The sequence below is a fragment of the Torulaspora delbrueckii genome, chromosome 8 (genome assembly GCF_000243375.1).
Source record: "Torulaspora delbrueckii CBS 1146 chromosome 8, complete genome".
NCBI lineage: Eukaryota > Fungi > Ascomycota > Saccharomycetes > Saccharomycetales > Saccharomycetaceae > Torulaspora > Torulaspora delbrueckii.
In genome coordinates, this window is record NC_016508.1 from 613,097 (window position 1) to 625,640 (window position 12,544).

Here is a 12,544-nt window from a genome sequence, read left to right on the forward strand (position 1 = left end):
GATTAAACATATGATCCATCTTTATTCCCAAGATCTCTACGGTAGCTATAGTGTTCCAAGGCTAACAAAAAAAAAAATGACGGATTCATTTCAAAATTCCTATTGACTTTCATTAGGCGCAACGTATATACCTCGACGGCTTGATTACACTGAATTTCACAGTTTTCCTCTACGACGATACTCTTGACTTTCCAAAAACGATATTTCTCATTCTTCTCTTCATAATCCTGCTCTCGCTATCTTGCCGTTTCTGGCAAAGACTAATACAGAAGATCTTCAACTGCCTGTTGACGAGGACCGTATTCACCTCGTCAAAAAGATCATCGCCTATCCCCTGAGTATCATGTCCCTCGCAGCAACCGCCCCGGCCCATGCCAGTAATTCTCCCGAACTAATGCCTACTTTCGACCCACCTGAAGATCAAACTACTATCATTCGACGAGAAGTTTCCATATAAGCTCACAACGTAATTCTGGGCAATTCCCAAATAGGTAAAGGTAGATCCCAAAAAAAAACTCCCCTAATATGGATTGTTCCTAATTATCCTCTTTAGGAAAAAATACGATATAAAATGTTCTCTTCCTTAAAAGGAACCTTCCCTTTTCCCAGAAGAATCATTCGAGAAAACCGCGTTGCCTTACACCTTCAATCGAAGCTTTTTTACCAAGTTAGTCGAGTTTCTGCCAATAGTTCCAGTCCCATATGTTGTTGAGACTTTCCTGAAGAGGTTTTTGCAGCTTGATATTTTCTTTGCCAGCAAATAAATCTTCTGGTGAGTCAATCTTTACCTTCTTGGAATCTCCCATCAGCGAAGAAGATTGCGAAGTAACGGAATCAACTGGACTGATGCCGCTCTCATCTAGTTTCCGCTTCCTACCAATAACCTGCGAACCGCCAGAAATGCGTTTGGGAGTTGCATCGTTAAAGTTCATCTCACCGATGTCAGTTGTGCCGTAGACGTTCTTGAAGACAGATGAGAGCGCATTGGGCCGAATACGGTAGGACCGCGTCTTGGGTGAAGTCTTACTTTCCATAATGAACTTGTTGTCTTTGAAGGCTAAGGTTACCACATCCTGGTCTCTTGCCCTTTGTGTGGCCTTAGTAGGTTTCTTTTTGCCCGTTCCATTTATTTGGTCTATCACGGCTTGTGGTACGTGGGTGACAATGTCGACTTGGTCGTCCTTTATGCCGATACAATCTGCCAAAGTGGATAAAAACATGTCGATTGGCGAACTGTGGAATACCTCTTGGCGGTGCTTGAACCTTGATATGATCTCAGCCTTTCTGATGTTCAAGTTTCGTAGATTATCTTCTTCCTGCCTGAATGGTTTGTTCTCAACCAAAGGCGTTTGACGTGTGGATGGCACCGTCATTGGAGATGGAGATTTTTGGAATATTGCACTATTCTTGACGTTGCCCAAAGGCGACCCCGCGGTTCCTGCCGCGGCTGGCGTGGCAGATCTGCTGTTGACCATGCCAGGGGCCGCCACACTTGGAGTGTTGATACCGGATTGACCGATGTTCGCCGGTGATACTTTTGTAGAGCTTGATTTGATTCTACTATGATTAGCAGCTTTTTGTGGTGAGATGCCTTGACTTGGCGATGGCTTCGTTGTATCGGGGGCCATGTAGCCGATGTTTGCACCACCATTCTTCAAATCTGTAGCACCGTTCGCTTCTGTCATGACTGGCTGATAGTTTGAACCAGCGTAGTTGTTCCCATTTGACATGGCAGTAGCGGCAGCCATGGCAGCAGGATTGGGGGTAGCCATTGCACTGCTGCTATTTGGAGCCGATCTTTGCTGCTGTTGGCGCTGCTTCTGTTGCATCTGCTGCTGGATTTGTTGTAGTGAACCTTGAACACGCTGTTGTTGCTCAGAAATACTAGGCCCAGTTTGATCTTGATTGAAGTGCTGCTGTTGTTGTTGCTGCTGTTGCTGCTGTTGTTGTTGGATCAATTGCTGTCTTCTCAGCAACTGGATTTTCATGCTCTCCCAATACTTTTGGTATTTCAAAACCAACTTATCCACCGTGTCGAGCTTAACAACGAAGATACCCTTGGTACATTTCTCCACGATCTCCTTCACAAATATTCTTAACTGTAAAACTTCCTTTAAGAAGTTTTCACTCTTTGTTAGCACGTAGACCTGCGGAGCGTAGTTACTGACTTGAGCGAACAGTTGTTGATTAACTTGCAATTTCCGCTTGATTTCCTCTTTTTCCTGTGGTGGTAGAGTATTAGTTAGATCAGATAACCTCAGTGGAGTTCTTGCAGCTTCCACGGATATTCTTTTGACAGTCTCCACATCCTGCGGCGTTGGTGCAAACGCCTGTAAAACGTTCGGTCTCGGTTGCTGCATCTTGCCCTGTTGAGGCTGTTGTTGTGGCGGCTGAGATCCCATATTCATTTGCTGACCTGGCACAGGCTGTTGCGGCCCAGTTGGCTGAGGATTAGTATTACCATTGAACTGATTGCCATTAGGCATCAACCCGGCACTTGCGCTTCTCGAATGCGCCTGTTGCATTTGCGAGATGGGTTCCTGTCTCTGCTGCGGCCGTTGACTGGTCCCATTCGCGGCCATTTGGGCCAGTCTCATATTTTGAATCTTCTTGAGTGCCTTCTGGTTGATGTATTTTCTGATAAAATTCTGTCTATTAGAATCGGTCATGTTCTTACCGAACTGAGTCTTTTGAAAATTCTTACACGCTTCCATAGCTTCTTGCAAGAGCGATCTTTGTTCTTCTGGTGTAAATATTTGGTTTATTTGACCCAAGACGTTAGGTATTTCACCCGGTTTTAGCTGCCGTTGTTGTTGCTGTGGCTGCTGCTGTGCTGGCCTGTTGAGGCTGCTGCTGTGATGGTGCTGTGAAAGAGGGCCGTTACTAGGTGCCCTCTGGTGCTGAGCTGAAGGTGCCCCACGCGATGGCGGCTGCTGTGGCATTTGTTGCTGCATATTCATCCTACCGTTAGCATTCTGCTGCTGTTGTTGCTGTATCTTTGACTTGTATAAGAGCTGTTGATGTAACTTGTAAACTTCTTTTGCCATCTGCATATCCTGAGGTGTTAGCCTCTTTTGCTGAGCCAAATCTGTGATCTGCTGCCACGTATTGACACCAGGAGGAATATTTGGTATTCTTTGCAAGAGTTCCCTAGGTATGATAGCCACTTTCATCTGATTAATCAATTGCTGCTGTTGTGGAGTCAGCTGAGGCCTCTGTTGCTGTTGCTGTTGCTGCGTGCGCAATTGTTGAGCAGCCTGCTGCCTCGCCTGTGCTTGTTGATTCATAAACGTCTGAGAGTTCATGTTGAGCGTATTAGGCACATAATTCCCATTCATCATCATATTCCCCTGCCTCTGCTGTTGACCATTCTGCTGCATAGAGCGATTGACTGATCCTGCCGATAGCGGAGTAGCTGCAGAGACTGCAGCTTTCTTCCTAGAATCTCTAGTGTTCCTCATAGCGTTAACTTTCTCCCGCATACTATCCATATACTCCTTCTTTGACGAGCTCTTTGCATAAAGAGCAGCCTCGAAATTCTTGGCATGGACCTTCATTTTCTCAGCTGTATCGCTATTACCACCGTTAATCTCGTTAATATCCATGAGAACAAGCAAAAGATCGTTCACATTCCTGGAACGTTCATCGAGGCTCAAGGACTCCTTACCACCAGAGTTCATCGCTACTCAATTCCTTTCTAGTTTTTCGACACGCAAAGTAAACTCAATACCAGATAAAACTAATAACTCGACGATTGAAGGGCGAATGTCTTCTCAATCCACAACTTTTCACTATATGCTTCCTCGCACGTGAAAACCCTATGGCGCTATTTCTCGCGGATACTGGAACGGTATAGAAGAAAAGAACTCCTTGACTGGACTCTTCAATTCAAATTCTTTTCGATCCCCAATAGTACCAAGCAATCTTTCACGATCTCTCTAGCTATTAGATAACCTTTTCCGCCGTTTGCTGGGTTGCAAATTGCCACTAAATCACTTCCGAAGCGAAATCTTACCGTATGATCTTCAATGCAGTGTCTATACTGCGAATTGCAAACTGCAATAGGAATTTAAATGTCTAATAATCAGCAAATACCCACAAAGAGCTTCAAGCAAAGGGATCTGTAGTGGCTGACGGTTGTTTCCCCGTCTCCTGAAGAATTTGATCTTCGATTTCTTAATACCCTGCGATTTTTGGCACTTTGTCCCGCCTGGAGGGGGATCACGTGATATTTGATGATAATACCAATAAACCTCTATATGAAGATTTGGAATCATCTTCAAACGTCAGTTTACTCATGGCTTCTGCTGTGGCTCACGGATAGTTGGATCTTGAAGATCTCGACAAAATTCTATAAATGCTACCGGTCTTCATAATTGCGAGCTAGGTCTCAAGCAACCCGAACTATGGCTTCGGCGAGTCGCTCAGAGTTTCTGATTATAATAACGAATAGTCGTCAATAATGCAACTACTACGAATTTGAGAAGGTAAGCATTATATTTTGTTTAATGATATAAAATTAGTTTGATTAAACTACCGAGTAATCAAGTCCACATATAAAAATCTATGTCCAGCACTACATAAAGTTTAAAAAAGTGCTTTGACTTTAAAAGACTCTTAAAGTGGCATATAATTTTGCAGCTTGAAGGGCTGTTAGAGAGTTGCAGCCTTTGTGTTGTTTTACGGAATTGATATGATCTCAGTATATGGAAAGTAGATATCGTGCTTTAAATAGTGTCTATTCAATCTCAGACATACTGCTACACTTAGTCCAAAACTCGCTGACGGAATGCACCTCAGCACCACTGCCCATCCATAGCTGTTGAAAACTTTATCGAGGAGGCATTCGACTCTGTTTGTTACTGAAGCGCCTAATCCACCTGACGTCTTATAGGCTCATATTATTACGCCGCCTGCACTTTATAGGACCGAAATTTTTGACCTATTCGCAGGAACAGGTATGTTCAATGTTTCGCAATTGATTAAACTAACGAATGACATATAATATGGAGCCCGCAGGTGTCTCAAACTTTTATGTATCGGCGTAGTGTCCTAGCGGAACTCAGGGTTTGGAGTTTTCATCGTAGATGATATCCTCCAGGATGTCGCTGACTTTGCTTTCGAGAAGTTCCTGGGACTTCTTGTCATCTTCAGAGATGTGGGAGTCCAAGTCAAGCTTGTTCTTAGCAAGTTGAAAGATCTTTTCCTCGATAGAGTCCTTTGTTATCAGCGTGGTGATGGTGACTTCCTTTGTCTGGCCTACACGGTGGGATCTGTCTGCGGCCTGTCTGTCGTCGTGTGGATTAAAACTTTGGTCAAAAATAATCACATTGTTGGCGCACACGAGATTGATACCGAATCCACCGGCCTTCGTTGATAGTATAAAGATTGGAATCGTTTCGTCCTCGTAGAACTTATCAATCAGAGATTGTCTGTCGTTGACCTGGGTGGAACCGTCGAGCCTCAAGAACTTGTAGTTTAGGGTTGAGAGTACAAGCTCTAGGATGTCCAAGATTTGGGTAAATAGTGAAAAGATCAGCACTTTCTCCTTTTTCTCTATGATGATGTGCTTTAAGAGCTCTGTCAGCTTATCGATCTTACCGGATTTTAGCCATTCCTGGTTATGCAGTTGGAACTTTTCCAAGGTGTTAGGAAAATTACAGCATAGTTTGTGCAGTTCAAAATCCGTCATATAACTCATATCTTCCTGAATATATTGTCTGTTACCGTTCTCAGCATACTCAGGTTCGTCTAAGATCGCATCACTCATCTTGGCTAACACTTTGTCGTTGTAAAGGTTGCGGAACAAGAGTGGATGTAGTGATGCCTTTCTGAGCGCCATTATGAGGTTCTTCGAAGATGACGACTGTATTTTGGCTTTTTCCTTGGGGTCCTCGGGTAGTTCACCATTCTGTATCATTCGTTTGTGCTCCATAACCAATTTGATCTCTTCATTGTATATCTTACGCTGAGTCTCGTTCATTTCACAATGCTCAATGACTCTGTGCTTAGCAGGCAAGTGTTTCAGAACTTGATCCTTACGTCTTCTTAAAATGAAAGGTCTCATCATCATTTTGGCCCTATTAATTGCCTCTTGGGCCAATAGAGGATTGAAGCCCTTGTTGTCATCTGTGGTTCTTGCACGCTGTTTGAAAATGGAAGCAAGGTAATCTTTCTTTGCTTCGAAGAGCGAGGGCATGATGAATTCCAATAGCGACATCAATTCTTTCAAATTATTTTGCAGAGGAGTACCCGTTAACAGCAGACGGAAATTACCTTGGATCCGCATCAACTTCGAGAATCTTTCTGATAGGGAGTTTTTCAACATATGCCCTTCATCGTAAACGACCACATTAAAATGACAACCCCTCAAGAACGAGATGTCATATTTGTTACCAGCAGCTAAATTATAAGTGGTCACAATGACATCGTATTGACCGGCTGTTCTCTCTAAAATTTCTCTTAGACCGGCTCTTTCCTGTTGAGAACCATAGTACGGTTCGATCTTGAGACTGGGGCAGAATTTTTGGAACTCTCTCAGCCAGTTTTCTAAAGTTGACGATGGAACAACTACCAAATGAGGACCAGGTTCATTGATCTGTTTCAGATACGCTAGGAAAGATATAACTTGACATGTCTTACCTAGCCCCATATCGTCTGCTAAAATACAGGACATGTGATTGTGGTATAATAAGTTCAACCAATTAATACCTGTCTGCTGATAGTCCTTTAATTGAACATCAGGACCAAGTAATTTGGGTCTGCCCTTGAAGAATTTGACCAATCGTTTCTGTGGTCTCCCCCTGCGGCCAGGGAAAGCAGCTTTTCTTGTCTGACCATATTCTTCATCCTCACTTTCTTCAAATGGAGCATCTTCTTCGTCCTCTTCCTCTTCTTCGTCCTCTTCCGCTTCACTGCCACTCTCACTCTTAATCTTTAACTTGGCCACATTGGTCTCTGGAGCTGGAGTTGGTGTAGCACTCACTTCTGACTCATCAAATTCCTCAACGACTGCAGTGTCATCATCGTCAGAATCTATATTAGTGAAATCCAGCTCTCCACCATTTTGCGTATGCTCCAAATCTATACCCCACCGTTTCATTTGACCAGCGATCAAATTGCCGTACGATGAACACCTCTTAATTAGCGAGTCAATAGCGTTATAACCTCTTATACTTTGGTTAACCTTCTCCAGCAACTTTTCACTCTCTCTCTTTTGGTTAGAGGCTCTCTTGACAGTCCTCTTTGGAGTCTTCTTTGTATGATCCCCATTCTCTTCACTGAATTCCAATTGTGCAAAGGCATATAAGCTAGAGAATGGCCTTTTGGATATAATGATCTTGGCCTTCGCCATAGTAGTCTCACCAAGATCCGCAATATCGCTCGCATCAGCAGTATTCAAGAACTGTAGCAACTGGTCATCAATATTAATTTCTGGAGTTCTCTCTTCATACTCTTCACCGCTTACATCTTCCTCACCACTCATTTCTTCTTCTGCTGTACCGTCATCACCAGAAGTGACTTTCTTCATCTTCATGTTTAAAAGGTTCTCTTTGGCCTTATCCAGATGTGTGGCCTTTCTATCCTTATCCAAATTATCAGCTCTAACCAGTCTTCTTCTCTTAATGTTCGATCCACTCAATTTCGAAAGAGCATCGTCATCGACCACTAAAGACTCGGTCATAGTAGGACGTAATTTCTGGTTCATCACATTGGAGTAACGATCAAAAATTGACGTACGCTGTTTCTCCACCACGATTTTTGATGAGGGATCACTTGGCTTGATTGAGTTTAAACGGTTTGTTGGGCTCATAGAGGACCCCAACCGGCTAGTCTGAGGTATCAAAGTGGTCTTTCCACCCTTAGAGTTAACTGACCAATTCTGTCTCTGGTTCCTAATCCTCGTCAGCCGTTCTCTGGCCATCTTAATGTTGAAAGAGTTCGACTTGAACACTGCTTGAACCAAAGTAGGTGAAAAATCAGGGAATTCCGTAGCTAACTGCGCAAGTTGAGCATCAGGGTTGCCCTTAGGACCTCCTGCCACTGGATTTGGCTTGTTATTTGCCCCATTATCCGGTGTAAAGCTAAACTGACTGCGCAGCAGCGATGCGGTAGTCTCATCATTAGTCTGCTTTAACGGGGAAGAGGACTCCGGCACTTGTACTTCGTCATTAGTTGAATCACTCATGGCCAACCTGTGGATGATGATAAGCCAACGTCGAGCTCAGCAAAGTTAGGTTAGTGGTCGCTGTTTATAGTATGAAAATTTTTTAGATGGGGTCTGTAAGACGCGTATAATGGCTTTATAAACTTACGAAGACACGAAACAAGGTAACTTAGAGGCTAGGACTGAGAACCGTTGAGATGGCTACAGTTTATTGCTTGGGGTCTAATGGTCGGTACCAACTTAGGCCTGCCTCATTGTGAAGACGTTATAGTTCCACAGGAGACTCTTGTTTTGGAAAAGGGTCAATGTGTGAGTAGGATCGCGTGTGGAGGGAACCATACCGTGCTTTTGCTGGACGATGGCACGGCATTGGCATGTGGTGATAGTAAGCAGGGTCAACTTGGTGGTTTGGAGCAGTGGGAAGGCTGGAAAGTTCTTCTAGGAGGTGTGAAAGACGTTACGTGCGGCTGGGAGTTCACTGTAGTGATTAATGAGCAGAATGAGCTACTAAGTCGTGGTACGGGCCCTAAAGGAGAGTTAGGATTGGGATCTATGAGAAGAGCGGAGGAATTTACAAAGATAATGGATGTAAACATGGGATCCCGGGTATTTGCATCTTTGCAGAACTGCACAGTAGTGGTACCAACTCGTGAAGGGGGCTCCAAGGTTTATGGATGGGGTAGTAATACCAAATGTCAGCTACTAGAACCCAAGAGCCGTATTGTGGACAGACCAGTCCTAATATATGAAAGTACGGAAACCATAATCGAGTACCCAGCTCTTGGGAGAGATTTTATCGTCTTAGTCGATACACACGGTCGTATAGCATACGCTAGTGGGTCACTGCCACTCGGGTTCTCTACACAGGACTGGTCTTCCCACTCTGGTCTACAAGTTCACTGCATGTGGACCTCAATCCACATTTGGTCATCGAAGCCGGGAATATATTCCTACGGGAACGGGAATCACGGCCAACTGTTTCGACAAGAGGAGTGGTGCCCCGCCAGCGAGATCTCACAGGTCGCTGCGGGAAGCGAACACGGCGTCCTGCTCAAGCACAACAACCAAGTCGCCTGCTGGGGATGGGGAGAACATGGGAATTGCGGAAGACTATACAAGGACAAAGATTCCATCTTTAACGATTACTCGAACGTCATAAGCCCATTATGCGACGTATTTCAAGCACGAGAACCTTGCGACCTGTTTGCAGGCTGCGCGACCACTTGGATCGTAACAAAATGTTAAGAAGTACCTTTCCCGCACTCACAGCTACGAAAGCTCGTACGGGAAATATGTAAAGACTCCTTGATTATCTATCTAGGAACGGTAGTATCATGGGCGAGTCTTGAAAGCTAGAGACAAGTCCACTTCTCACGACCCAAGTCATAGACAGGAGTCGCCAGTCATTCCAACTACAAAGCACAAGATCCACAACGCACTAACACTTTAGTCCGCAATTGATCCACGCAAGCATGCCTATAGAACAGATATTTGATGTAGTAGTTTGTTGTTGTACATAGGTCTTTTATAGCACTTTTTTCACCGATTTCTCGTTACCCGCAAGGCTAATTGAGTCGAATAGGGCTAGAATGGCTCGTTCTGCGCCGTTTGAACTGTCAATTGCTCTCGTAGATGATCTCTGAATCTCTTTGGAGCTTCAAGTCGGTCAATTGATTGGTGAGTTGGACTTATTCTGCTTGTTTATGGTTAAGAAGCCCAGTTACCCGGGTTAATACGTACAAGAAGACGCGGTATAAGGAACTTTTAATCAAGTTGCCCTCTAAATAAGACGAAACCACCTCGAAGGGGAGGTAAACAGCAGATATTGAGGGACCTCTAGAACTTTGGAGTGATTGGTATCATGAGCAATCCGTCTATGTTGAGCTATCCTAGCTTGGGACCTCAACAGCAGCCGAATTTGATGCCTGGGATGCGCGCTGACACGCCTAATGGGATGCATCAACAGTTACATGGGAATCCAATGGGGGCTGTTCCACCGCCAGGCATAATGAATCCAAGTATGGGAGTTTCAGGAGACTCGGTTCCGCATCAATTGCTCAGCCATCTTGGCCAGAGCGGTGTAGACCACAGTGGGGCCGCGAATGGTGCGGCAATGACTGGCAATAACGGGAACGAAAAGAATGCTTTGTACCATCCACATCTTGAAGAGCCTGCCTTATTGAATAATCCGATTTGGAAATTACAGTTACAGTTGGCAGCTGTGTCTATGCAATCTGTGGGACAACCTAACGTATATGCTAGGCAAAACGCGATGAAGAAATACCTAGTGAACCAGCAGCAACAGAAGCAGCAACAGCAGCAACAACAGCAGCCTGTGCTAGATCATCAGCGGCAGCCGGGGCTGTTACAGCAGATTTCTGGGGGTCAGCCCTTGCAACAACAGGATCAATTGCAAAATCCTCAAATGGCAGATGCGTCAATATCTCTAGTCGATAAGACCAAGCAATTGTTGATGGAAATGGCTACGGAAACCAAAGATAACAGTGCTACGAATAACAACCCTCCTGGCTCCGCGAATACTTATGCGACGGGGAATACGAGCGGTTCCATATCTTCTCCATCTACTCCAAAGACAGAGTTACACCATTTGAGAGATCAGAACACTGGAACTCCAACATTACTTTTACAACACAAGAAGCTTTCCCAGTTCAATATAGATGAAGATGACGAGACAGAGCACCGGATGACTGCACCAAAAAACACTAAGTTTGATGACCAACTGTGGCACGCAATTGATTTTTCGAACCTTCAAATCTTTAACATCAGTTCCAATTTGTTTAAGTATACATTCCTCACCAGATTGTATTTGAACGGTAATAGTTTAACGTCTTTACCACCGCAGATCAAGTCCCTGGTGAATTTGCGTGTGCTGGATCTGTCACACAACAGGTTGACCGCGTTGCCCAAGGAACTCGGGCTTTGTTACCAATTAAAATACCTCTACGTTTTTGATAACCAGATCACAACCTTACCGTGGGAGTTTGGTAGTCTTTTCAACTTGCAATTCCTAGGTTGCGAAGGCAATCCCTTGGACAGGCAACTACTGAAAATACTGGCCGAGAAATCGGTAACAGGGTTGATCTTTTATTTGCGTGACAACAGACCAGAAGTGCCGCTCAATAAAGACCGTGATTTCATTGAGATTAACGCAGAAGGCGAACCCGTGGAGAAATACAGATCTTTGCATGAAGCTGATGAACATTTAAGCTCCGAGCTGTCTAAGAGAAGTTTCACTGTTTTGTCTTACAACACACTTTGCCAACATTATGCCACCCCAAAAATGTATCGTTATACACCATCCTGGGCTTTGAGTTGGGATTACAGACGTGAAAAACTAACGGAGCAAATTTTGTCGTATATGACAGACGTCATCTGTTTGCAAGAAGTTGAGGCAAAGACTTTCGAAGAATATTGGGCACCTTTGATGCAAAAGCATGGTTACTCTGGTTTATTCCATGCAAAGACTAGAGCCAAGACAATGCATTCTAAGGATTCGAAGAAAGTAGATGGATGTTGTGTCTTTTACAGAGAAAACGAGTTCAAACTTGCTTACAAAGATGCAGTTGATTTTAGCGGAGTCTGGCAGAAGCATAAGAAATTTCAACGTACAGAAGACTATTTGAACCGTGCAATGAATAAGGATAACGTTGCTATCTACCTCAAGTTACAACATATAAAGAGCGGAGAATCAGTATGGATCGTCACCACACATTTACATTGGGACCCACAATTCAACGACGTCAAGACTTTCCAGGTCGGTGTTCTAATGGACCACATAGAGAACCTACTTAAGGAGCAAAGCAACGCTCAGTCAAAACAAGAGGCAAAGAAATGTCCTGTGATATTATGTGGGGACTTGAACTCTGAGATACATTCAGCAGTTTATGAACTACTAAGCACGGGACGCGTCCAAGCACATGATGATATCAAGGGAAGAGACTTCGGTTACATGACTCAAAAGAATTTTGCCCATAACTTAGCCATGAAATCGAGTTACAGCTACATCGGTGAATTGCCATTAACTAACTTCACTCCTTCATTCACCAGTGTGATCGACTACATATGGTTTTCGACTCAGTCACTCCGCGTACGTGGGTTACTTGGACCAATAGATCCCGACTACATCTCTCAATTCATCGGATTCCCCAACGCAAAATTCCCAAGTGACCACATACCCGTATTGGCGAGGTTTGAGTTTTTAAAAGGAGGAGCCGGCTCCAGTAGAAAGATATGAATTAGAATCATTAGTCTCATCAAGTGCGGGACCTCAACCATTAAATATCCATACCAGATATACAGGTACCGTATCTAATTTGTAATATAGATAAATTGACGATATGATTGACAAATTTCAAT

General features: G+C 44.1%; 4 protein-coding genes across 4 annotated transcripts; 2 read left to right on the forward strand and 2 right to left on the reverse strand.

Moving 5' to 3' along the window:
* Nucleotides 1–668: 668 nt before the first annotated feature.
* On the reverse strand, nt 669–3,680 carry GAL11 (Gal11p; the record flags this gene model as incomplete). Its single annotated transcript, XM_003683392.1, has 1 exon — nt 669–3,680. One exon carries the CDS (start codon nt 3,678–3,680, stop codon nt 669–671), a length of 3,012 nt encoding a protein of 1,003 aa, XP_003683440.1.
* A 1,382-nt stretch (nt 3,681–5,062) lies between these two features.
* Nucleotides 5,063–8,188, reverse strand: FUN30 (DNA-dependent ATPase FUN30; the record flags this gene model as incomplete). Its single annotated transcript, XM_003683393.1, has 1 exon — nt 5,063–8,188. The coding sequence occupies one exon, from the start codon at nt 8,186–8,188 to the stop codon at nt 5,063–5,065; it is 3,126 nt and encodes a 1,041-aa protein (XP_003683441.1).
* Nucleotides 8,189–8,392: 204 nt separating this feature from the next.
* Nucleotides 8,393–9,412, forward strand: ATS1 (Ats1p; the record flags this gene model as incomplete). The annotated part of the gene is made up of 1 exon (XM_003683394.1): nt 8,393–9,412. One exon carries the CDS (start codon nt 8,393–8,395, stop codon nt 9,410–9,412), a length of 1,020 nt encoding a protein of 339 aa, XP_003683442.1.
* A 616-nt stretch (nt 9,413–10,028) lies between these two features.
* CCR4 (CCR4-NOT core exoribonuclease subunit CCR4) lies at nt 10,029–12,422 on the forward strand (the record flags this gene model as incomplete). The annotated part of the gene is made up of 1 exon (XM_003683395.1): nt 10,029–12,422. One exon carries the CDS (start codon nt 10,029–10,031, stop codon nt 12,420–12,422), a length of 2,394 nt encoding a protein of 797 aa, XP_003683443.1.
* Nucleotides 12,423–12,544: the final 122 nt, after the last annotated feature.